General features: G+C 38.6%; 2 protein-coding genes across 2 annotated transcripts; both read right to left on the bottom strand.

Moving 5' to 3' along the window:
* Positions 1-1087: 1087 nt before the first annotated feature.
* LOC135476827 (uncharacterized) lies at positions 1088-4131 on the bottom strand. The gene is made up of 2 exons (XM_064756958.1): positions 4091-4131; positions 1088-2229 (listed from the first exon to the last, which is right to left on the bottom strand). The coding sequence occupies exon 2, from the start codon at positions 2180-2182 to the stop codon at positions 1172-1174; it is 1011 nt and encodes a 336-aa protein (XP_064613028.1). The 5' UTR covers positions 2183-2229; positions 4091-4131; the 3' UTR covers positions 1088-1171.
* A 3197-nt stretch (positions 4132-7328) lies between these two features.
* Positions 7329-25836, bottom strand: LOC135476584 (protein GUCD1-like). The gene is made up of 10 exons (XM_064756657.1): positions 25702-25836; positions 23841-23943; positions 19528-19593; positions 17588-17687; positions 15624-15715; positions 11489-11591; positions 11139-11187; positions 9490-9564; positions 8043-8212; positions 7329-7483 (listed from the first exon to the last, which is right to left on the bottom strand). The coding sequence occupies exons 1-9, from the start codon at positions 25709-25711 to the stop codon at positions 8055-8057; spliced, it is 756 nt and encodes a 251-aa protein (XP_064612727.1). The 5' UTR covers positions 25712-25836; the 3' UTR covers positions 7329-7483; positions 8043-8054.
* Positions 25837-26380: the final 544 nt, after the last annotated feature.

Below are 26380 nucleotides of genomic sequence, written 5' to 3'. Positions count from 1 at the left end.
GGCAAGGGTGAATGGTCAAGCCAAAAACAGCAGTATAGTCAAACACACCACATTGTATTAGTATATGTTGGTCAACATGATACTGTAACAATAAATGTACATTACAAATGTACAATATACGTATCATCCACTCAGATCTGCATGTAAGCTAGTGATCAAGGTGGTAAGGTTACCTTATGAAGCCTCCTGAAGGTCACAGAACTAAGGCCTATTAAACGAAGCATCCCATGACATGCACGTGCCTCTGTCCAAACACTAGGCTGCTTCCTACTGAAGTCATAACCATTTGAAAAATGTCTAAGAACACATTGTACCCATGTACCGGCACAAGTGACTGTACAAAAAAAGAATCTGAGATGTTACACTGAATCAATTAAACACAAACAGGCAAATGTACATATATATCCATGGAGCTTGAAAATAATAAAACACCTTTTGATCTAGCTTCATACAGTAAAAGTACATGTATATGACTGAACATGTTCTAACGTTTCACTTACTGTCCTATTTATTTCTTTTCAGTAAAACATAGTGATTCAGATCATCATGCAATCAACCACCTACATGTAGCCACAAATATTTCTTCTCTACTGACTTTCATACTGTACATAAATCATCCAAGCATCTACAGCAGCTCTCATGACAATCATTAACCATTGTCTGACCTTAACCTCTTCTGACCTTGACTAAAACATCCTCTGACCTTGAAAAACATACAGTGCAGTTAAAATTAAAACCTCTTCTGACCTTGACATATATCCGTATTCTATCTATCTATCTTGTCGGTTTGTACATGTAGCCTTGCCCTATGTAACCAACAAACAATGTGTAATGATCAAAAATGTAACCCATATGTAAATGGAAATAAAACACCTACTGACTTCTTATGTGTAAATACAATGTTGCTTGTAACCACTTGAGACATTTACTGACCTTCATATATCTATATATATATATATATATATATATATATATATAATTTCTTGAATTATTATTATTTATTAATTTATCTTCGGACTGTTGCAAATCCAAATACATGTATCTGTTGACCACAATATTAACATACACAATATTAATTAGTAGGTAATCAAAACATTCTTAGCAAACCTTTGTATCCAGTGTAACCATACTAACTGCTGTACTCTGTTTCAATTACAGGCATGAAGCCATGTTAGATGTAAGCCTCATTGGAAGTTCTGCGATGTTTGATGTCTAGGGACTCTTGTGTCTGGCGGTCAGGGTCGAGATAACCTAGAGATTTGATGGTCTTGTACTGGTCTGGAATTTCCATGAGAGCATGCAGGGCAAACGTCGTGTCTGGGTTCTTCGACTTGCTGATCACTCGATGGTAGTTCACGAACTGAAAATTGTCAAACTTCCTCTTGGGGAGGTGGTTGTCAAATTCCTCCATGGTGTCCCATGGTCCGTCCCCCACCCCAACGACTACGATGCTCAGCGGGTAGTGGGAGGCTTCCACAATGGCCTCCACAGTGGGAGTTTCCTCGTTTACCTGGCCGTCTGCAATGATTATAAGGATGTGGAATGTACCTTTGGTTTTGACAATGTTTATTGCTTTGTGAATTAATGGTGCAAAGTTTGTTGGCCCACTCAGAGTGACCTTCTTGGCATGGACATTATACCTGTCTAGAACTTCCATGAAGCCAAAACATTGCTTTTCATCGCTGATGAAAGGGAATACGCTGTGTCCTAAAGTTGTTGTATCCCCAAATCCATAAGCAGGGATAAGCCTGTCATCATCGAAAGGTTCCAGAGTCTCGCCTAAAATAGAGATGACTTTCTGATATGGGTTGTACACCTTGCCAGGAATGACCTTGTGTAAGTTATTGCCGCCGAATGTTTTACGTCCTTGCCATTCATTGCTGGCCGTGAAATCCACCCCGATAATCAAATTACAAGCTTCCAGGCCTGCCCGTTTACATGCACGGCTGACCTCACGAAAGGTGTGAAAGTGGTCTTCAAAAGCAAAAAACCGTGTTAATGCATTGTCCTTCAAACCCAGTAATGCCAACAGGGAGGGTTCAGCACGCTCCCACACCTGGGTCATGGATTCGTCTACAGGTCGCCGTTCCTTGTCCTCCTCTTTGGGTTTGAACAACATGAAGAGCACAAGCCCCACTGCTACTGCCGAGCAGTACAACAACAGTGACACTAGCCCCATCATCGTGACTAGTGGATCAAGGTGAGATCCATGGAAGCTGGATTCATGATCTGTACAAATAACAAGCTTTGTTTAAAAACAGAAAGTACGCACTGATGGATGTCTTACATGTAAATTGGCAAACACACATGTACAGTACTTATCAATGAAAACAACCTATACAGGTTTGGCCAGCCATATACTTCATCATCTTCATGAAGCTGCCAACAAAAGGGCATGCAAGTTCCATCATACATGCATGTCATGTATGCCACACATCAAGGACAGTGTATCAGGTACAACTCACAAAAAGTACATGTACTTCACTGAGTTGTTAAGCTGTGCAATAAGTGCTGGAAGTGTATAGTGTCTAGTACATGCATGTGCTGTCAAATACATCTGGACCCCTGTAGAGCAATGGAGAAGGATATCAATAAGTAATGGGGCTATAATTAAGATGGGTATCACATTACAAGTAACATGTACATTATGTACATACATACACTTGTGTGGTGAGCAACGTCGACAGAGATAGCCAGCAGGATTCATGTACATGTAGGAAATGACCTTCGCTGGCATTAATGCTATATGACAGTATGTCAGTGTGAATGAAAATCTACACATACATGTACAAAGCATAAAGGTTTTTCATATGCAACGCACCTGTATCTGAATCGTGAGTCATACAAGTAGTTCTTGTTCACATAGATCTATTTCTATATTTACCATTGTTTGATTGGTGTTTTATGCTATACTCAAGAATATTTCACTTTTACAATGGCAGACAGAATTATGGTGGGAGAAATTTGGACAGAGCCCATGTGAAACCACCTACAGGTTCAGATATGCACTTTTAAGTCACAGTCACATGTAGTAACATACCCACGTGTAAATAGTGCTCAAGGCTTATCAGTTGTCATATTTTGTCCAGGTTCACTTTGTTTTTTGACTTATTTATTTATTTCCTTCTTGTTTATTCACGTGAGAGCCATACTCAGTCAGTTGGCATTATGGGTGGAAGAAAGTGGAGTGCCCGAAGAAGCCCACTGGCCTTTGGCAAGTTACTAAAAAAGTTCCCCATATATGTTAATGCATAGAAACAGCATGCACTGTGTAAAAGTGGAAGACAAGTGGTTTTGAACAAACTTCAGGCCATGCAAATGAAATATGCATATCCTTGACCTCCACTGTCACCACGGTCCTACAGGTAATGAAAGCGTGGTTATCTACAAATTCCCTGTCCAAGGCTGGTTTTGAACCTGCACCTACTGTGTCAAGCATCTTTAACCATTAAACCAAGGCTTGCTCTCTATGTTGTAACTTAACATTATCTGCTGATGAGGGATAGCTGATTCTTTTTTTTCTGCCACAAATTTAATTCACTCTCAGAGACATATAGTATGTGTGGAGTGACCAGAGTGAGCAGACTGGACTAGGAGTAGATAAAACCTGCTCCGATTAACTTGTATTATTGTCATAAAAATAATGATAATGCAAACTGTCCATCCGCCTAAACCAATTTTCCTGAATGCGTTAATGGGACTAAAATAACAGAATGATGATATTATAATTTGCATTGGCTTATTGATCCTTGCTAAGCTTAATCCTTATACTAAGATATATACCATGTGGTTACAGTACGTCAACAATACTGGTCTCCTCTGCTACCGCTGACACTCTCTGAGTTCTCACAATGCAAGACATATGGCACCGTTTGGCAGTTAAGACAGTTACCAGAGAAACCTGCGATACACACACGTGTTGTTGTTGTCAGTCCCGAAACTTCGGAGAGACATGTCGCCATGAAAAATTTTAGAAAATAAGACATTTCTGTTTGACATCTCTGTATCCTGGATAAAGAAATACCTGAATTATGAGGGTGAATATAACAGGAAGTTCACAAATGTAGTAGAAGAAAACATGAAACTTTACCTAACGTGTAAGCTGTCAGTCATGTCGGTGTATCCTGGACAACCAGTCTGCAGACGTCAGTGCCAGGACTTGTCTGAGGGCTACCTCTTCCATCGGCTGGCAGCGGGGTGGAACTAAACTCCGGAACGCACCAACCATCGGGCAGCGGATTGAAGGCTCTGATATAAAGGCCTATCCCCTGGCACCCCCTACAGTTCATGCTTCGCTTTCCTTTATGCCCTAATAAACACTATTCTAGAATTAATCAGCTAGTCAGATCGATATTTACTTCAGAGCCATTACACACTTCAGCAAACATTCTGCGTATCAAAATCACAGGAAGTAAATTTGCTTGTAACAGAAAGGGTCTTTAAAAATTTATCTGTTTGGATCCCAGGACAAATCCAACTGTCACAACTTGGATGAGTCACGAATAAGTGTTAATTTGTAACGTGTACAAAGATTGGAAAAGGCCTGCCCTAATTCTTCAAGTCAACCTTTTCACACCTTTTTAGCGAAACACCCTAATTTTCTCACAAAGAATGCCACAGTCAGAATATGGTTGAATAAACAGTCCACGGAGAACTACAGGTACAAAGAAAACAAACACATTAACTTATGACCAGTTTCAGAGAACAAGTATATTTTGTTTTATTGTTTATATTTTTCAGACTAAAGTTATACGTTTCACCACAATTCAGTTTGATCACACATGAAATTTTTTCAGTAGAGGATTCATACATACACACACACACACACAGACAAATATATATATATATATAGCTGTTTATATATATATAGCTGTTTATATATATATATATATATATATATATATATATATATATATATATTTATTTATGTACATACATACACATTGTACAAACTGATATTCAAGCAAGTTTCTTTACATGGGGAGTTCTGCCAGCAATATGTGGATGGTCATGGGTTTGCCCCGGGTTCTGCCTGGTTTCCACCCATAATAATGCTTGCCGCCGCCATATAAGTGAAATATTTGTGTAAAGTACATCTATTGGTAAATTTAATACTGGTACACGTAAATCTACATGTGGGCCTACATTATTAATTTAACAGTTTTACTAGTTGGATTATTTTCTAAACATACCATAGATTTTAGTTCTGAAAACTGGCTGGTGGGCCTCCGTGTCTGATATGGTTAGCATGCCAGCGTGGCACAATGACCCAGGAGCCTTTCATCAATGCAGTTGGTGTGAGTTCAAGTCTAGCTCTTGCTAGCTTCTTCTCCCACCGTATGTGGGAAGATCTGCCAGAAACCTGGTTGTGTGTTTCCCCCAGGGTCTGCCCAGTTTTCTCAAATCCTAATGCTGGTCGCCATCATATTAGTGAAATATTCTTGAGTATGGCGTAAAACATCAATCAAATAAATAGACGAGAACTGGTTAAGACCAGCCCAGGTTATGAACCAGCAAACTCAAGAGTCCGGTACCAATAACTTTGGGCCAATACATGTAAATACCAACCGTTTAGACAATTTGGCCAACTACAAGGACAACCCGCAGTACAGGCGATTGCTGCATGATAAGACGACATAGGAAGAGTACTAGTGTATCTTTGTGCTAGTCAGTAACTGATTGCATGGGCTAATTCTCCGCTATCCATCCTCAATTAAATATTCATACAGCATCAGCCTGGCTAGCCAATAGTAAATGTCCAATTACTTCACCTAAGTGACAAAAAAGACATCAATCAACCACATAACACAGATATTTTAATTCAAATCTTTTTTACCTCACTAGCATTTCAACAAATGTTGATTCATGTTGTAACACAAAAAACATGTATGCAAAACCCATGTTAGACCCACAAAATAATCCACAAATTACAGGCCTGTTGACATAGGCAAACGGATAAAAATAGAATACGCATCTAAAGTGTCAACTTTAGAGAAAAAGGGCACACCCAGATGGGGTCTATATCAAACACAATGTCACAGTCATTGTCTGTAACTTGGATGTTTACAGCCTGCCACGAAGTCACAGTGTGTGACACCTGGCATTGTCTATAACACAGTCACAGTCCATAACACAGGCAATGTCTATAACACAGACACTCTCTGTCACAAAGTCACAGTCCATAACACAGACACTGTCTATCACATACTCACAGTCCATAACACATACACTGTCTATCACACAGTCACAGTCCATAACACAGACACTGTCTATCACACAGTCACAGTCCATAACACATACACTCTCTGTCACACAGTCCATACCACAGACATTATCAATCCCACAGTCACAGTCCATAACACAGACACTGTCTATAATAGACACTCTCTGTAACAGTCATAGTCCACAGCACAGTCATAGTCCATAGCACAGTCACAGTCCATAGCACAGTCACAGCTAGTCCAAAACATAGACATAATCTTAAATATCTAGCTTTACTATGAAACTGAGGCATGTACTTGCTAAGAGAGGCCTACATATACACTGTACAAATGGTTTCCTTATATGCGTTTTTTCTTATAAAGTACTGCTATACATGTATGTACACATGTGACTAGACATTAAAACATGTGTACATATGTTAAACAGAAAAGATGACTTTAGCATGCATGTTGAAATGAATTATCTAAGATGTGTAAACAGACAAATTTAACATGTACCAGTACATGGAGTAGGCCTGTAGCTGTGTGTTTCAAAGACACACAGCCTAAATGTTCAAATAGAAAAGGTGACCAATGTAGAGAAAAAGTATACTACATGTATATACATGTGTAGATCTATTTATTTACAGAACATATATACATATCAGTATATACATGTAGGAGCTACATGCTATAATGAAGATGTGAACTACACATACATCACTGCAGGCTCTATAGATTATGTGAACTCCACTTACATCACTACAGGCTCTACCGATTATGTGAAATACACATACATCAATACAGGCTCTACAGATTATGTGAACTACATGTACATGATCACTACACTCTACAGGCATGACAGGCTATAAAATGTCATGTGAACTGCATGTACATGAGTAAGACCCAGCAGGATATGCAGAATATGTCAGCTACATCAGTACAGGTCCTACAAGCCATACAGAATATGTGAGCTACATCAGTACAGGTCCTACATGCCATAGAGAATATGTGAGCTTCATTAGTACAGGTCCTACAAGCCAGAGAGAATATGTGAGCTACATCAGTACAGGTCCTTCAAGCCAGAGAGATATGTCAGCTACATCAGCACAGGTCCTACAAGCCATAGAGAACATGTGAGTTACATCAGTACAGGTCCTACATGCCATAGAGAATATGTGAGCTACATCAGTACAGGTCCTACAAGCCAGAGAGAATATGTGAGCTACATCAGCACAGGTCCTTCAAGCCATAGAGATATGTGAGCTACATCAGTACAGGTCCTACAAGCCATAGAGAACATGTGTGTTACATCAGTATAGGTCCTACATGCCATAGAGAATATGTGAGCTACATCAGTACAGGTCCTACAAGCCAGAGAGAATATGTGAGCTACATCAGCACAGGTCCTACAAGCCAGAGAGAATATGTGAGCTACATCAATACAATCCCATTTCTTGGGTGTGTAATTTTTTCTCACATAATTTTCTTTTGATATGTCAAAGCATAAATCAATAATACTAACATCATAAAACATTTGAAAATACTATTTTCTCACAAAAGGACAGACACCACTTCAGTCAACAGGTATCTATACGAGATTATACATACATTTCAAAATGTCTTTGGATTTCAACATTTTTGGTGTGTGGACTGCAATTTTGAATAAACATACTGTTTATACATACATATATATATATATATATATATATATATATATATATATATATATATATATATATATATATATAAATATATGTGTGTGTGTATATACATGTATATATATATATTTTTATATTTCTTTGTCATAAAAATAGCATAATTTTCCATGTGAATACACACTTCCTATTGGATTCATTCAGCAGAGATGTCTATGGGATTGTGTGAATTTGATGCTTTCTCCAGGGGTGAATCTTGACAGTTTGTTTCTTGATACACAAATAAAATATCTTCATCTGTTCCATGACTTCGTCTGGCTGTTTCAAACTTGTCTATACGGCTGCAACATAGTTCTAAAAATAGAATAATTACATAAAATAAATTTCTTTACATTTAAAGATGTGTTTATTTACAGGTAAAGCTTGGCACACACGGGATCTTAAGACCCAACTCAGCTCAACTTGACTCTTGCGTCGGATCCTAAGTGCACCTATATGCGAATTAGCGACACGACTCAACTGGAGTTGTTCTCCAGTCTTTACGTGTATGCTAGTCAATCTTAAACAGTACATGGGAAGGTCTGTCAGCAACCACCAGATGCTTGTGGGTTTCCCCTGGGGTCAGTCCGGTTTCCTCCCACCATAATGCTGGCTGCCGTGACATATTCTTGAGTAAAACATCAAAGGAATAAATAAATAAATCAATCTTAAAGTCGTATGGCTATCAGTGACTGCGACCAACTCCTTTACAGCCAGTTGAGTTGAGTTAGGTGGCGTCTTAAGCACTGGTGCATGTCAAGTTTTATGGCATCCCATGCTGACTTCCTAATCTTAATATATGTAATTGTGAGCAATGTTGAGTAGACCTATTCTAAACGTAATTCTAATGTCTTTTTGCACGTTTGCACTGTGTCTATTCAAGCATGTTCTCTTGGTCTTTATTCTGTGTAGACTGACACAATTATACCTGTTATGAATTCCTGAAATTGGTCAACCCAACTGTTTCCAAAATTAAATTTAGGATGTGAACAAATTGCACTGAAAGTTGCTCTTTTTTTTTCATGCAAAATGGTTGAGGAATGAAGTTAATATCAGACACAGAGAGATGTCGATGTGTCACAGAGGTACCTATCGTTATTGCTTAGAAACTTTTCTCTTGTATCAGGGTGGTCAAGCTATAAAGAAATCACACATATCAGAGCGTCATGCATGAATAACCAGCACTGCAATGACTTTGTAACTGACTCACTATTGTTCATCATTGTATTTACAAAATGCTTCACGTGAATTTTTCTTTGATCTTTTGACATACAGCAGATTTTATAATGTATCTGAAGCAATTAATCAAGATCCTGTATTTCACATAAAATTTAGTACTTAAAAATGAACTTTTAGAAACAAATAAAGGCCATACAATGACACTTTTGATGCCAACACTTATAGTTTTTGCTGATAAGAAATTAATAAAACTTCACCACTGAATGAAGTGGTGTCACTTGAAAAAAGTAATTGAAGTTATTCAATGTGTTAAATTTCTGACTCAAACTGTTATTATAGCACGCCTGAGGCGTTATTATTCAAAAAGATGTTTTCAGTGAAACCCCCCCCCCCCCACAAATCTGTCCCCTTACCTTTTCTATAGGAGGGATTCTTGTAATATATATGGCCATGGTCTCTGTCAAAACCACAAACAACTATAAAATGTCCTGCCAAAAAGCAAAACAAATAAAAAATATTAATCACTGTCATCTGAATATTGTATACTTATTGACATGCATTTATTTGATTGGTGTTTTACACCATACTCAAGAATGTTTCACTTATATACAATGGTGGCCAAAATTATGGTGGGAAGAAACCGGTCAGAGCGCGGAGGAAATCCATGACCGTTCGCAGGTTGCTAGCAGACCTTCAAAGGTAATGAACATTGTTTACATGCATATACATGTAACTAATTGCACGCGGTTGTACAGTGTATTATAGCTTTGTAGTTACCATGTAACTGACAAAACTGAAATACTGCACATACAAATTATTATACATGTGTTATCCAAACATGGCAAACTGCTGACTAAAAACTTTATGACCCAGTGTATACAGCGTGGAGCAAAAATCTGGACCCATAGGCAATTTACTACATAACACAATTTACAGTTTACAATAAGTGTTCGAACTGACTTCCACCTTCCTCCAAACACTTTCTTACTCGGGAGACACATTTCAAAACAGAGTTATTCAATTCATCTGTCCAAGACAAAATTTTCACACCAAGGCATAAAACCTTCGCAGACAAAAACACAAGTTCTACTCTTTCTGGAAATGTTAGCTTCTCTGCCATGGGTAAGAACATTAATAAAATTATACATGATACTTAAATGATCAAGTTAGCACGCTAGCTCAGCGTAATGACCCAGGGGTCTCTCACCAATGCGGTCGCTGTGAGTTCAAGTTCAAGTGCTCCAGCCGTAAGTGGGAAGGTCTGCCAGCGGATGGTTGTGGGTTTCCCCCGGGCTGTGCCCGGTTTCCACCCACCATAATGCTGGCCGCTGTTGTATAAGTGAAATATTCTTGAGCACGGCGTAAAACACCAATCAAATAAATAAATAAATAAATAAATAAATAAATAAATAAATGATCAAAATTATGTTAAAAATAAATGAAAACAAATTCTATAGTAAACTGCTTATGGGTCCAGACTTTTGCTCCACACTGTATGTTTATTTTTTGATATGATTTGTATTTTACACCTTACTCAAGAATACATTGTGCTTCACTTACCCGACGGAGGCCAGCATTATGGTGAGAGGAAAGGGAAAACCCTCAACCATCTGCAGGTTGCTGTCAGACCTTCCCACGTACAACTAGAAAGGAAGTTAGCATGAACTGGACTTGAACTCCCAGTGACTTGATCTGAATAAAGCATCGAGTAGTAAGATGAAACATCGTTACAAATACATGTATACATATACCACCATCGGTATTCCTACAATTTCAGATGCTTCCTCAGCATTTAATAATTCAACGGGGCAATGACCCAGGTGCCTCCCAGTAATGCGGTCTCTATGTGTTCAAGTCCAGCTCATGCTGGTTTCCTCTCTGGCTGTACGTGGGAAGGTTTTTCCAGCAACATGAGGATGGTTGTGGGTTTCCACCGCATTATGGCCGGCTTTCTAACACCATAACACTGGCTGCCGTCTTATAGGTGAGATATTCTTGACAATCACTTAAAACATCAATCAAATAAATAAATAAGTCAACGTTAAACAAGCTGATGACGTACCTTGATAAGACCCACCGCAACACTTAAAACAATTTAATGAGGGGCATATCTGAAAGATCAACAACACCGTATTGAATAATATATATGTATATGTATATGTAATTTAGGAAGTAGGAAGATAAACTGAGAGAGATGAGAAATCAAATAAACTGACAACTGAACTCCCTAGTCTGACACAACCCTTCATTGTGTGCACAGTGATAAAATTATACTCTTTGTGAAGCTCTGCGATTGGTCAGCCCAATCATTGTCTCTGACAATAAATTAAAAAAAAAAAGGTTCATAAATCATACTGATAAACAGGTGAAATGGTAATAGTATGAAGGAATGTGATAAAAACAACAACTTACCTTCATATCACACCAGACACATTCTAAATGTTCCCAGTCTACCAGAACAATGAGAAGGTTTGAAGACAGGAGATGTTTGAAGATGTCCTCCGTTGAGACAGATCTGGAAACATACATCATGTGCGCTGTAGCGAAACTACCATGAACATAACATCCACACATGTAACATTGTCTGCTACATGCATATCTTAGCTGCACATTGATATAAACAATACATCATCGTTATGCATACCCAACCAGGCAACTTTTGATGTAGATTTAAACTTAGCGCACACAGACAACATTTGATTTTTTTTTTTTTTTTTTTTTGATTGGTGTTTTACGCCGTACTCAAGAATATTTCACTTATACGACGGCGGTCAGCATTATGGTGGGTGGAAACCGGGCAGAGCCCGGGGGAAACCCACGACCATCCGCAGGTTGCTGACAGACCTTCTCACGTACGGCCGGAGAGTAAGCCAGCATGAGCTGGACTTGAACTCACAGCGACCGCATTGGTGAGAGACTCCTGGGTCATTACGCTGCACTAGCGCTTTAACCGACTGAGCCACGGAGGCCCCCAGACAACATTTGTTGTCGAAAATCAGATTTTCAGAGCCCGTGTCAAACGATTTGGAATATCGGTTACTTGCACTCAAGCAACATTGTGTCCGTTTCTGAAAATTCCAGAGCTGAAAGACACTCATGTGGTACAGCCTTGTGACCTCAAAATGTTGTGTCACAGCTTCCATTTTGTATGTAGTCACATGACAATTCCATCGATGCTGATTGGTTGATGTAGACGACAATGATCTCACAAGACCCAGACTGTCTGTAGAGGAGCAAAATCTTGTGCCCGGCTCATTTGTTTCAGGATTTTTTGTTGCCCAAAACAAAACGACCTGAATCTTTCAATCAAGTCTTCCAGACTCAGGAATTCTTGCTGTGGTTACCCGCACAAGAGTAAATTTCAAGGACTTTTTGTGTATTGATCAGGTAATCACCTTGTTGACAACAAATGTTGTCCGTGTGCACAGGGCTTAACATCTAAGCTGTCCACTTACACAACCATCATTACATAAACATTTGCCCAACAAGGCAACTTTTCATGCAGATTTACAGGTGCATATACAACTTCAACGAAAGCAATGTACATCTTTTAATTGCTGAAGTCTAATATATGCAATGTTTATCCATGGATATAATGTTACATTTGTCGCAGATTTGTAACAAAATTGCATTTCTACTAGTACTGTCTTTCAAGTTCACCCTTGTGGCTCATTTCCATTTACAACACCATTACATGTGGAATCTTTGCTGCATATATACAAATATGATAATCATTGGCAACAATGTACATGTGGAACCTTTGCTCCATATATACAAATATGATAATCATTGGTAACAATGTACATGTGGAATCTTTGCTGTATATATATACAAATATGATAATCATTGGCAACAATGTATATGTGGAACCTTTGCTGCATATATACAAATATGATAATCATTGGCAACAATGTACATGTGGAATCTTTGCTGCATATATAAAAATATGATAATCATTGGTAACAATGTACATGTGGAACCTTTGCTGCATATATACAAATATGATAATCATTGGCAACAATGTACATGTGGAATCTTTGCTGTATATATATACAAATATGATAATCATTGGTAACAATGTACATGTGGAATCTTTGCTGTATATATATACAAATATGATAATCATTGGTAACAATGTACATGTGGAATCTTTGCTGTATATATATACAAATATGATAATCATTGGCAACAATGTACATGTGGAATCATTGCTGCATATATACAAATATGATAATCATTGGCAACAATGTACATGTGGAACCTTTGCTGTATATATATATACAAATATGATAATCATTGGTAACAATGTACATGTGGAACCTTTGCTGCATATATACAAATATGATAATCATTGGCAACAATGTACATGTGGAATCATTGCTGCATATATACAAATATGATAATCATTGGCAACAATGTACATGTGGAACCTTTGCTGTATATATATACAAATATGATAATCATTGGCAACAATGTACATGTGGAACCTTTGCTGTATATATATACAAATATGATAATCATTGGTAACAATGTACATGTGGAACCTTTGCTGCATATATACAAATATAATAATCATTGGCAACAATGTAGATGTGGAATCATTGCTGTATATATATACAAATATGATAATAATTGGCAACAATGTACATGTGGAATCTTTGCTGTATATATATACAAATATGATAATCATTGGCAACAATGTACATGTGGAATCTTTGCTGCATATATACAAATATGATAATTATTGGCAACAATGTACATGTGGAACCTTTGCTGTATATATATACAAATATGATAATCATTGGTAACAATGTACATGTGGAATCTTTGCTGCATATATACAAATATGATAATCATTGGCAACAATGTAGGCCTACATGTGGAACCTTTGCTGTATATATATACAAATATGATAATCATTGGCAACAATGTACATGTGGAACCTTTGCTGTATATATATACAAATATGATAATCAATGGTAACAATGTACATGTGGAATCTTTGCTGTATATATATACAAATATGATAATCATTGGCAACACTGTACATGTGGAACCTTTGCTGTATATATATACAAATATGATAATCATTGGCAACAATGTACATGTGGAATCTTTGCTGCATATATACAAATATGATGATCATTGGCAACAATGTACATGTGGAATCTTTGCTGTGTATATATACAAATATGATAATCATTGGCAACAATGTACATGTGGAATCTTTGCTGCATATATACAAATATGATAATCATTGGCAACAATGTACATGTGGAATCTTTGCTGTGTATATATACAAATATGATAATCATTGGCAACAATGTACATGTGGAATCTTTGCTGTATATATATACAAATATGATAATCATTGGCAACAATGTACATGTGGAATCTTTGCTGCATATATACAAATATGATAATCATTGGCAACAATGTACATGTGGAACCTTTGCTGTATATATATATACAAATATGATAATCATTGGCAACAATGTACATGTGGAATCTTTGCTGCATATATATACAAATATGATAATCATTGGCAACAATGTACATGTGGAATCTTTGCTGTATATATATACAAATATGATAATCATTGGCAACAATGTACATGTGGAATCATTGCTGCATATATACAAATATGATAATCATTGGCAACAATGTACATGTGGAACCTTTGCTGTATATATATACAAATATGATAATCATTGGCAACAATGTACATGTGGAATCTTTGCTGTATATATATACAAATATGATAATCATTGGCAACAATGTACATGTGGAATCATTGCTGCATATATACAAATATGACAATCATTGGTAACAATGTACATGTGGAACCTTTGCTGTATATATATACAAATATGATAATCATTGGTAACAATGTACATGTGGAACCTTTGCTGCATATATACAAATATGATAATCATTGGCAACAATGTACATGTGGAATCTTTGCTGTATATATATACAAATATGATAATCATTGGCAACAATGTACATGTGAAATCATTGCTGCATACAAATATGACAATCATTGGTAACAATGTACATGTGGAACCTTTGCTGTATATATATACAAATATGATAATCATTGGCAACAATGTACATGTGGAATCTTTGCTGTATATATATACAAATATGAAAATCATTGGCAACAATGTCCATGTGGAACCGTTGCTGCATATATACAAATATGAAAATCATTGGCAACAATGTACATGTGGAACCTTTGCTGCATATATGCAAATATTTTAATCATTGGCAACAATATACATGTGGAACATGTGGTCATTGTCCTTGAAAAACCAATAGTGCTCCACCTTATGACAAAGTGTACGAAAAATGTAAGTTTGGTGAACTTGAGGTAAACTGTTTAGGAGACAGAATGTTTAATAGCAATAAAATTGACCAGATGGCCTAATGGACACAAAGACAGAGCTGATAATATCAACAGGACAACATCGTCTGAGGGGTAAAAAGTGCTGCAGAAAATGGATGAATTCTTCAGTAGAACACAACAGCTGTCTTATCGTATTACCTCTGTTCAAAGCAAATCCCATGATTGCTGGCGACCTCAAAGAGTTGGTTGATTCTTCTTTCATCCTCTGTGAAGTGACGTGAATAGAATGACTGTAACAGAGAAGCACAAGAAACCAAATCCCAAGAGCTGCAGAAGACAAATGCAACCTTCAAACTAAATATCATACTTATTAGCTACATGCAGTACAGAATTTTGGCAGCCGCTGTATCAGAGTTGGTGCATTTTCACATAGTTGTACATGTAGAACAATGAGACAAACAATCAGACTAAGAGACAAACCAATATGATAAATACTGCACTAACACAATATGCATGGAAGTTCAAAATGCCATGTAAAGTTTTGTCTTTATTTCAACTGACAAACAGAGGGGCAGATGGCATCATTATAAAAACGACACTAAAAATGATTTGTTTGTGCCATTGAAGATGCCAGCTTCATAAATATGTGCAAATTATTTCTCTACACCCCATGTAGTTCTTTCTGGATCTTGCAAAATATTGGTTGCAGAGGCGGTCGAAACGGTTGAAGAATTAGTCTAAATCAAAAGGGGGAAGGAAGAAGACATACATCTATATATCCAACCACATCCACTTCATTCAGAAAATACGGGGCTTCCATGGCTGAGAGGATTAGCACCCCAGCACGGCAAAATGACCAATGTGGCCGCTATGAGTTCAAGTCTAGCTCGTGCTGGTTTCCTCTTCGGTCATATGTGGGAAAGTCTGCCAGTAACCTGCTGATGGTCGTGGGTTTCCCCGGGGCTCTGCCCAGTTTCTTCCTACCATAATGCTGACCGCCGTCATGTAAGTGAAATATTCTTGAGTACATCGTAAAAGACCGATTAAATCAATCAATATAAATAAATCATTCAGACATGTTGGTAACTCTGTATGTACATATATCTTAATCTGGAATTCTTACTAAGCGATGGCACACATTACGCGAAAGGATCTGGCAACATGATGTCATGTGATCTGTACTCCACGCTCGTATGGGTAAAAGGCAGAACAGTGACTGCATGGCATCAGCGTAAAGAGGTGCGCTGTCAGATTACAGAAATAATTACCTAGTTGGTTGAAATAGATATTTTAAAATTGATATTCGCAATGAAAACAATTCTGATTACTTCTAACAACAATATCTCAGTTGTAATGCTTGGTGTTTAATATTCAATATCACAAAATTTAAAGGGATACAGAATCAACACTGGCTGACAGTGGAGATAGGATTTCCTGGGTTAAATCTCGCAGCCTTTGCCTGAATTTGTCTATCTCTGACAACCAGCCAATCAGAATCCATTCTGTATCCCTTTAACCAAGATATCAGGCTTTTTAAAATTGACGTGCCATGCTTAAGCAATGCATGTCTTCCTTTTGGCCTGACGTTGTCTCTTCTTTAACATGTTTGAGGGACCACATTCATCAGTTTTAACTGACAGAATAATTAGTAACTGGAAGCAAGGAGAGCAAAGAAATATTCTGTTGAAGCTTTGTAATTTATTATTTAAATTCCAAATTTTCATAAAACTGTTAATGTTTGTCATGTAAATGTTCACTTCTAAAACGAGTCTGGAAACAAGCAGGTTATAAAAAGAAGCATAAAACAAGCAAGGCCTGCTGTAACAGGTTACCATGCGGGCTGGAAAACCTGCATACATGAATTGTGAACGTGAGATGATGTACCCCCACATTGTACTTCGGAGCAGAGAATTCCGGATACGTTTAGGTGTAGAATAAGGATTCATTACAGTTTAATGCACCAGAATTCAAACCTATGCTCAATCAATGATTTATTTATTTATTTGATTGGTATTTCACTCAAGAATATTTCACTTCTATGACAGTGGCCAGCAGTATGGTGAGAGGAAAACTGAATTATTGTATCAGTATCATGTATAACAAATAAATAGCAAATAAACAGAACATGTATTTATACTGACATAATACCTGGGCAGGATTACCTTTGTGGAGTAGCTTTTATCCACCCCCAGGAGTGTTGTACAAAACATGTGTCTCACGCTATGTAGAGCCATTAGATGAGCCAGGTCAATGGTCCATACACTGAAATCAACGGTATTAATCGTCACATGTACCAAAATTTATAATTAGGAGACAGACTGTACACATTCAAATGAAGTATTCAGAGATTGCATTACCGGTAATATTTCATACTTACCTTCTATTACATGTTATTACACAGTATCCAGTCAAATGCATCAAATTACCTTAACTGGCTGACTACATCAACTCAGTGGTTTAGACAGAACTGAAAAAATGCCACTCCACTATCCCAGCCCCCTCAGGCCGGGGTAGACAGGCCTAAATGGAAGCTCTTGGTTCTGAGACGGCCGGAGACGCATTCTAAGCAGTTTTTGGATCTAAATCTTATTTGGATTTTCAAATAACTTCACCATTTCAATTGCTGTTATTCCCTTGCTTAACAAATAATTAGGGAAAATGTTCCCGATAACAAATGTCATGTATTATGTTTGCTTGCATAAAAAAAAGTTTAAAATCAATAAGAACTCTTCTGATTCCCCGCAAGTTCAACCAAGTTCACATGTACTTATTACTGGACTTGGTCCAGTGAGCAATGAGTTCAAGGATGTCTTTTTTATGCAGGTACACGAGACACATGAAACATAATAGGCATATTTTTAAACATTTTCCCTCAGGCAAGTGTTCCTGTTTGTGCTGTGAAAATGTCCCATAACATCCACACTTCCTCATGCAAATTAAACCTTAATATGAAAGTATCTCAACATCCAAATGTATCATCAGCAGATGATATGTTCCTCCAAAATTATTTAAGCACCAGTTAAGACACTATACAATGTGACTCTACACTTTCTTAAGCACGTGTTAAGATGTAAGTGTCTCTTTTTTCTTTTCTCTCCAACATAATGTTTTTTCTGCGAGCACATAATATTTTTAAGTAAGCACATAATACAAAACAGAAGAACAAATACAGGCGATAATAGCCGACACTAACGTTTTGCACGAACTTTTATCATGTAAATGAATCTCCGCATGGCAATAAGCTATGCAGATTATCTCCCTTGGCTTTACTATTCAGCTCCCAGCAGCTAATACAGACGGCAAGGCACCATGCTGTGTCCATTTTTCTATTCGACTGGATTATAACACTCATCATGATATCACTGACAGGTGGGTATTAAAATGCTATGCACGTAGTTTTATTTTAAGTAAGATGCAAGCATTTAAAGACTAGGGTTCTTTTCATATAACTTTGTATGTCACTACTTACATCAATTCATTTATGCTTTGCTGAATGAGGTTATCCAAATATGGAGGAGACCCTTTTCAAATGTAGTTCACCTGCGGATGGTCGTGGGTTTCCCCCGGGCTCTGCCCGGTTTCCACCCACCATAATGCTGGCCGCCATCGTATAAGTGAAATATTCTTGAATACGGCATAAAACATCAATCAAATAAATAAATTAATACATATGGGAATATACAGTAATAGCTAATTCTTCAACCTTCCCAACCACCACAGAAAGCAATACTGCAGTGCTTGGAACATTTTTAGAGAAGAATGGAATATAGAAAAATAATTATAATAATAATAACAACGCTTGCATCTTTAATGAACCAAAGAACCATTTCAGAGTCATCTTCCTGCTAATTGCATGCATAAATTCCACTGCAAAACGAGCTTTACCCATGATGCACTTCCCCTTAATGCAGAATGCCAAGCGAGAAGGCTACAACTTCCTCTTTTAAGGTCTTAGGTGTGACCCAACCCAGAATTGCCACCCCACCACCGACCCCCCCCCCCCCCATTCTCCCCCACAAGCAGAGGATCTTCCAACTAAGCCATCAGGGCCGGTCTGGTGGTAAACAAATTTTCCATCCTTGCTGGGTTAGTGTATACCTACCTTTCACCACACCCCATTGTTGCCAGATCACGACTGTAAATCTCATCAGTGTCTTTTCCCAAGAACCTAAGATAATAAATTGAATTACATGCAACTTACGTAAAACAAAAATAGCTTTTCACATGCATGTCGAGACTAGATCATATAGTATTAAGAATAAAATTTCACCTTGCATTACAACATGTTGCAAAAATATAATAAGAAATTACAAACAGAATAAATTTATACAGCTATCTCTGCATATAATTTACATTTTACGTTTACAATTTACAGCCAAGGTACATTTGTACAGATACATGTACATGGCTAAAAACTTGAAAAACTTCGGCCTTGTGTGGCATCTGGTGTATCATATAACAGCTTAATTACATCTGGTTCAGCCTGGTGTGGCATCTGGTGTATCACGTTTGGTGTGGCATCTGGTTTATCATGTTTGGTGTTGCATCTGGTGTTTCATGTTTGGTGTGGCATCTGGTGGTTCATGTTTGGTGTGGCATCTGATGCATCATGGTTGGTGTGGCATCTGATGCATCATGGTTGGTGTGGCATCTGGTGTATCATGTTTGGTATGTCATCTGGTGGTTCATGTTTGGTGTGGCATCTGGTGTATCATGTTTGGTATGGCATCTGGAGTATCATGTTTAACTGACATTTATTATCTTGTGGAGATAAAACCATGGATTTGGTGTGGAAGCATGGTTAGAGTGGATAAAAAATTTGGTATGGATGCAGGGTTAGAGTAATGAAGGATTTGGTGTGGATGCAGGGTTAGAGTAATAAAGGATTTGGTGTGGATGCAGGGTTAGAGTGGATGAAGGATTTGGTGTGGATGCAGGGTTAGAGTGGATGCAGGATTGGAGTGGATGAAGGATTTGGTGTGGATGCAGGGTTAGAGTGGATGAAAGATTTGGTGTGGATGTAGGGTTAGAGTGGATGAAGGATTTGGTGTGGATGCAGGGTTAGAGTATATAAAAGATTTGGTGTGGATGTAGGGTTAGAGTGATGAAGGATTTGGTGTGGATGCAGGGTTAGAGTGGATGAAGGATTTGGTGTGGATGCAGGGTTAGAGTGATGAAGGATTTGGTGTGGATGAAGGATTTGGTGTGGATGTAGGGTTAGAGTGGATGAAGGATTTGGTGTGGGATGCAGGGTTAGTGTGGATGAAGGTGTTTCATATTTGGTGTGGCATCTGGTGTTTCATGTTTGGTGTTGCATCTGGTGTATCATGTTTGGTGTGGCATCTGGTGTATCATGTTTGGTGTGGCATCTGATTTATCATGTTTGGTGTTGCATCTGGTGGTTCATGTTTGGTGTGGCATCTGATGTATCATGGTTGGTGTGGCATCTGGTGTTTCATGTTTGGTGTAGCATCTGGTGTTTCATGTTTGGTGTTGCATCTGGTGTATCATGTTTGGTGTGGCATCTGATGTTTCATGTTTGGTGTAGCATCTGGTGTTTCATGTTTGGTGTTGCATCTGATGTATCATGGTTGGTGTGGCATCTGGTGTTTCATGTTTGGTGTGGCATCTGGTGTTTCATGTTTGGTGTAGCATCTGGTGTTTCATGTTTGGTGTAGCATCTGGTGTTTCATGTTTGGTGTTGCATCTGGTGTATCATGTTTGGTGTGGCATCTGGTGTATCATGTTTGGTGTGGCATCTGGTGTATCATGTTTGGTGTTGCATCTAGTGGTTCATGTTTGGTGTGGCATCTGATGTATCATGGTTGGTGTGGTATCTGGTGTATAATGTTTGGTGTTGCATCTGGTAGTTCATGTTTGGTGTGGCATCTGGTGTATCATGTTTGGAGTGGCATTTGGTGTTTCATTGTTTGGTGTGGCATCTGGTGTATCATGTTTGGTGTGGCATCTGGTGTATCATGTTTGGTGTGGCCCCTGGAGTATCATGTTTAGAACCATGCTGTTTTCAACACACACATTGTCATGTAACTGACATTTACTGTCTTGTGGAGATAAAACCATGGATTTAGTGTGGATGCAGGGTTAGAGTGGATGGAGGATTTGGTGTGGATGCAGGGTTAGAGTGGATGAAGGATTTGGTGTGGATGTAGGGTTAGAGTGATGAAGGGTTCGGTGTGGATGCAGGGTTGGAGTGGATGAAGGAGTTGGTGTGGATGTAGGGTTAGAGTGGATGAAGGATTTGGTGTGGATGCAGGGTTAGAGTGGGTGAAAGATTTGGTGTGGGATGCAGGGTTAGTGTGGATGAAGGATTTGGTGTGGATGTAAGGTTAGAGTGGATGAAGGATTTGGTGTGGATGTAGGGTTAGTGTGGATGAAGGATTTGGTGTGGATGTAGGGTTAGTGTGGATGAAGGATTTGGTGTGGATGCAGGGTTAGAGTGGATGAATGACTTGGTGTGGATGCAGGGTTAGAGTGGATGAAGGATTTGGTGTGGATGTAGGGTTAGAGTGATGAAGGGTTCGGTGTGGATGCAGGGTTGGAGTGGATGAAGGAGTTGGTGTGGATGTAGGGTTAGAGTGGATGAAGGATTTGGTGTGGATGCAGGGTTAGAGTGGGTGAAAGATTTGGTGTGGGATGCAGGGTTAGTGTGGATGAAGGATTTGGTGTGGATGTAAGGTTAGAGTGGATGAAGGATTTGGTGTGGATGTAGGGTTAGTGTGGATGAAGGATTTGGTGTGGATGTAGGGTTAGTGTGGATGAAGGATTTGGTGTGGATGCAGGGTTAGAGTGGATGAATGACTTGGTGTGGATGCAGGGTTAGAGTGGATGAAGGATTTGGTGTGGAAATAGGGTTAGTGTGGATGAAGGATTTGGTGTGTATGTAGGGTTAGTGTGGATGAAAGATTTGATGTGGGATGCAGGGTTAGAGTGGATGAGGGATCTGGTGTGGCATACAGGGTTAGACTGGATGAATGACTTGGTGTGGATGCAGGGTTAGTGTGGATGAAAGATTTGGTGTGGATGTAGGGTTAGTGTGGATGAAAGATTTGATGTGGATGCAGGGTTAGAGGGATGAAGGATTTGGTGTGGATGCAGGGTTAGAGTGGATGGATGATTTGGTGTGGATGCAGGGTTAGTGTGGATGACGGATTTGGTGTGGATGCAGGGTTAGTGTGGATGAAAGATTTGGTGTGGATGTAGGGTTAGAGTGATGAAGGATTTGGTGTGGATGCAGGGTTAGACTGGATGAAAGATTTGGTGTGGATGCAGGTTAGACTGGATGAAAGACTTGGTGTGGATGCAGGGTTAGTGTGGATGAAAGATTTGGTGCAGATGGAGAGTTAGTGTGGATGAAAGATTTGATGTGGATGCAGGGTTAGAGGGATGAAGGATTTGGTGTGGATGCAGGGTTAGAGTGGATGAAGGATTTGGTGTGGATGTAGGGTTAGTGTGGATGAAGGATTTGGTGTGGATGCAGGGTTGGAGTGGATGAAAGATTTGGTGTGGATGTAGGGTTAGACTGACGAAGGATTTGGTGTGGATGCAGGGTTAGTGTGGATGAAAGATTTGGTGTGGATGCAGGTTAGACTGGATGAAAGATTTGGTGTGGATGTAGGGTTAAGATGAATGAAGGATTAGGTGTGGATGTAGGGTTAGAGTGGATGAAATATTTGGTGTGGATGCAGGTTCGGTGTGGATGAAAGGTTTATTATGGATGAAAGGTTTGTTGTGGATGAGAGGTTTGGTAATGAAAGGCTTGGTGTAGATTAGGATTTGCTGTGGAGGAAGGGTTTGGTGTTGATGACTGCTTTGGTGCTGATGAAGTGTTTGGTGTGGATGAATGGTTTTGTGTTAATGAAGAGTTTGGTGTGGATAGAGGTTTGGTTCAAATGAAGAGTTTGGTGTTGATGAAAGTTTTGTTTTGATTTCAGTTTTGATGTTGATGAATTAATAAACTTCGAAATGTGTTAAGACAACACTATTGGTTTGGTCTGGATGAAGGGTCGTTGTGATCAAAAGGTAGGTGTAGATGAAAGTTTGTGGATGTATGAAGAGTTTGGTGTGGCATGGGTAAAGGTTTCATGTTGATGAAGGGTTTGCTGTAGATTAACGTTTCATGTGGATGAAAGGTTTGGGTGATTCATGAAGATTTGTTGTGGATAAGAGCTTGGTGTGATTGAAAGTTTGATGTTGATGTAGGGTTTGTTGTAGATTAACATGTGACATGGATGAAAGGTTTGTTGTACATTAACATTTGACGTGGATGAAAGGTTTGTTGTAGATTAACATTTGACGTGGATGAAAGGTTTGTTGTACATTAACATTTGACGTGGATGAAAGGTTTGTTGTACATTAACATTTGACGTGGATCGAGGATTTCTAAAATCATCTTACTTGAGGACACTGACAGCACAGGCTAGCCCACAGTCCCATGAGTGTTTCTGCACTGTGTGAGGCACAGGGATTTGCACCTTTCCTGAAGTTGTGTCACACAGATCTACATTAGAAAAAAAAACAAAATAATACAAAACACACAAAACAATAACTATATCCTATGCCCAAGACAGTATTTACACGGGTGCTAAAGTTGTAAGAAAAAAAGACTAAACTTTTTATAGTCATGTGTAGAAAGTCTTAAAGAATTGAGCAGACACTAGGGTTGAGAAAGATTTCCACTAAATGCACATGTATCTTCCAAAACATCAGTTATGGTTGGTCAACAAGGTCAATAGAATGACTGCACACCAATTAGAATGAAAACTCATCATATATGCCGAAACAAAGTTACAGGCCAATTAAAAGATTCATGAAATGCACATGTAACTGTTAAATGGTGACTGTCAAAGTGCAATGTTTAAGATAATTATACAGAAATGACAAAAAGTTGAACACAGTTATTTTTCATTTTCGCAGCATATTTCCTGTCGTTTAATTACAATTAATGCCTGTTAGTGAAGTGACATCAGAACCAAATAGGGTAATAAGAACAAGCCTGACTTGTTCACTGCACTCAATCACCTCGAAAATATATTCAGCCTGGCTTGCCTGATAAATCTTGTACATGGGCCCTTGTATCAAATCAGTACATCGCCCGTACTATTTATGCCATGCTAGACCCTCGGCCTTTACAAAAAGAAGGGTTGGAAATGCCGGCCTGTCTAACCCCACACATTTGTCTAAATGATGCTATCAAACACATTCTGTCGGTTATTCATCCAGCCTAGGCATAAGAGACAGATTACAGCTTTGGACGGCCATTAGACTACCTCTCTGGACAAAAGCAGCTTATTATTACTGTAGTCTGGATGCTTGACATGTATGTTATTAGAACAGGGGAGGTAACAAGGGCCAGTAGGTCATGAAACGCCATGTATAGAATCTGACCTTTCTATCTGCAGGTTACCATCATCAAATATGGTAGACTGTTGTAGCATTATGGGATAGTAATATCTGAGGCTGTTCCACATCTATGTAGCAGTCATACACAACATGAATCTGTATTATATGCCTCTGACTTCTCATTGGACATATCACCATGTTTAATTTTTCTCCGTCAAAATCCACCTACCCCTCAACAACAGCAGCATGCAACCAGGATAACGCCCCCAAACGTCCTAAATTTGGAACTACGGTACAGCCAAATAGCAAAGGCATCAATCCCTGTCAGCCTTTCTTTCCGTCATGCTGATGCACAGCTGTTTTAAGCTGATATTTTGAAACTTTGACTTTGGGATATTTATTTATTTAGTTCATTTATTTCATTTGTGTTTTTACGCTGTACGCAAGAATATTTCACCTGTGAGGTCTATCAGCATTATTGTGGAAGGAAACAAGGTGGAGCCCTGGTGAAGCTCACGGTCATCTGCAGGTTGCTTCCAGACCGTGACTTTGTGTCGATATTGTATAGGACTACTTCACACTGTAACTCTCGCAACTGTGTCGCTCAAAATGAGAGTTAATCCACTCTGTAGTTCACCAAATCAAGGCAAACGCTCCACCGACCCGGAGTGAAAACCTCGACCCTGCAACTACAGAATGCTTTATCAGTTTATTTCGAGTCCATTTAGCGCAGTCAAAGTGCCGTTAGGCAGGTCGACGTTTCCAACCTTTACTTTCACCAAGTTATACGCATAACCACTGACCATCTACAAAAGGGCCTGTGACGAATCCCCGCAACGAAATATGATCATCTAATGGCTAAGCACGTATGGATAGCGGCATCAAGACGAACGAACAAATTTCCTCATGGACTTACCTCCATTCATGATCTTTCCATGAAAGTGTCCTTAGTTTTAGTGAATTACTAACACGGCAGGATTTCCTCGACGGTAGATTCCAGGGTTTTTCATTTTGAGTTTTGTTGTGATCATTCTGTAATCATCGTTTGTTGTTTTACTCGCCACTACAGGGGCTTGCAGGGAGCAGTCATTGATGACAAGTAGTCTCGAAGGATGCGCCTGTCTCGCGTTGAAAACAGTCTGGTAACGGAGCTCTTGAAAAAACTTTAAGCCAACCACACTACGGTTACTCGTTAGCGCCAGTCGAAATTTTAAACATTTTTTATTGATTTACAATGATTCAGAGAACTTTCATTATAAACAAAGATTTGAACTTTATGCAAGAGCAATGAAAGCAAAAACAGAAACATTTTACACAAAACTGATAAATTCAACCGCAAACTTGGAAAAACGGTGAAAATCGTTTTTTTGAAAGGTACTACGGTCACAGTATTCGACGCTCATCTTTTCGAAATGCTGATATGAGTGAATTATTTTTGATTAATTGGTTTCTACAAGTGAGTTTGATTACATCAATCGAGAAAATCAGCGCATCCGAACGAATATGTAATATGCTGCAAGAGTTCAATTACATGTGTATGGTGGCCCCTTGCCAGCCAAAACAAGTAACTGGGGCCCATATGGGAATTTGGTGAG

This window comes from Liolophura sinensis, chromosome 10 (assembly GCF_032854445.1).
Source record: "Liolophura sinensis isolate JHLJ2023 chromosome 10, CUHK_Ljap_v2, whole genome shotgun sequence".
In the NCBI taxonomy this organism is placed as follows: domain Eukaryota; kingdom Metazoa; phylum Mollusca; class Polyplacophora; order Chitonida; family Chitonidae; genus Liolophura; species Liolophura sinensis.
The sequence above is the reverse complement of the archived record's forward strand: the minus strand, read 5'-3'. Positions and strand labels throughout refer to the sequence as shown.

What these genes read in the sequence shown, in the direction of transcription:
- LOC135476584 (XM_064756657.1), bottom strand. An exon ending in TGTGCTGTCAGTGTCCTCAA is followed by an intron (nt 19,594 to 23,840) that starts GTAAGATGATTT and finishes TTATTATCTTAG; the next exon opens with GTTCTTGGGAAAAGACACTG. An exon ending in ATAAAAGCTACTCCACAAAG is followed by an intron (nt 15,716 to 17,587) that starts GTAATCCTGCCC and finishes TCTCTGTTACAG; the next exon opens with TCATTCTATTCACGTCACTT.
- LOC135476827 (XM_064756958.1), bottom strand. Translation starts at nt 2,182, where the DNA reads ATGATGGGGCTAGTGTCACTGTTGTTGTACTGCTCGGCAGTAGCAGTG.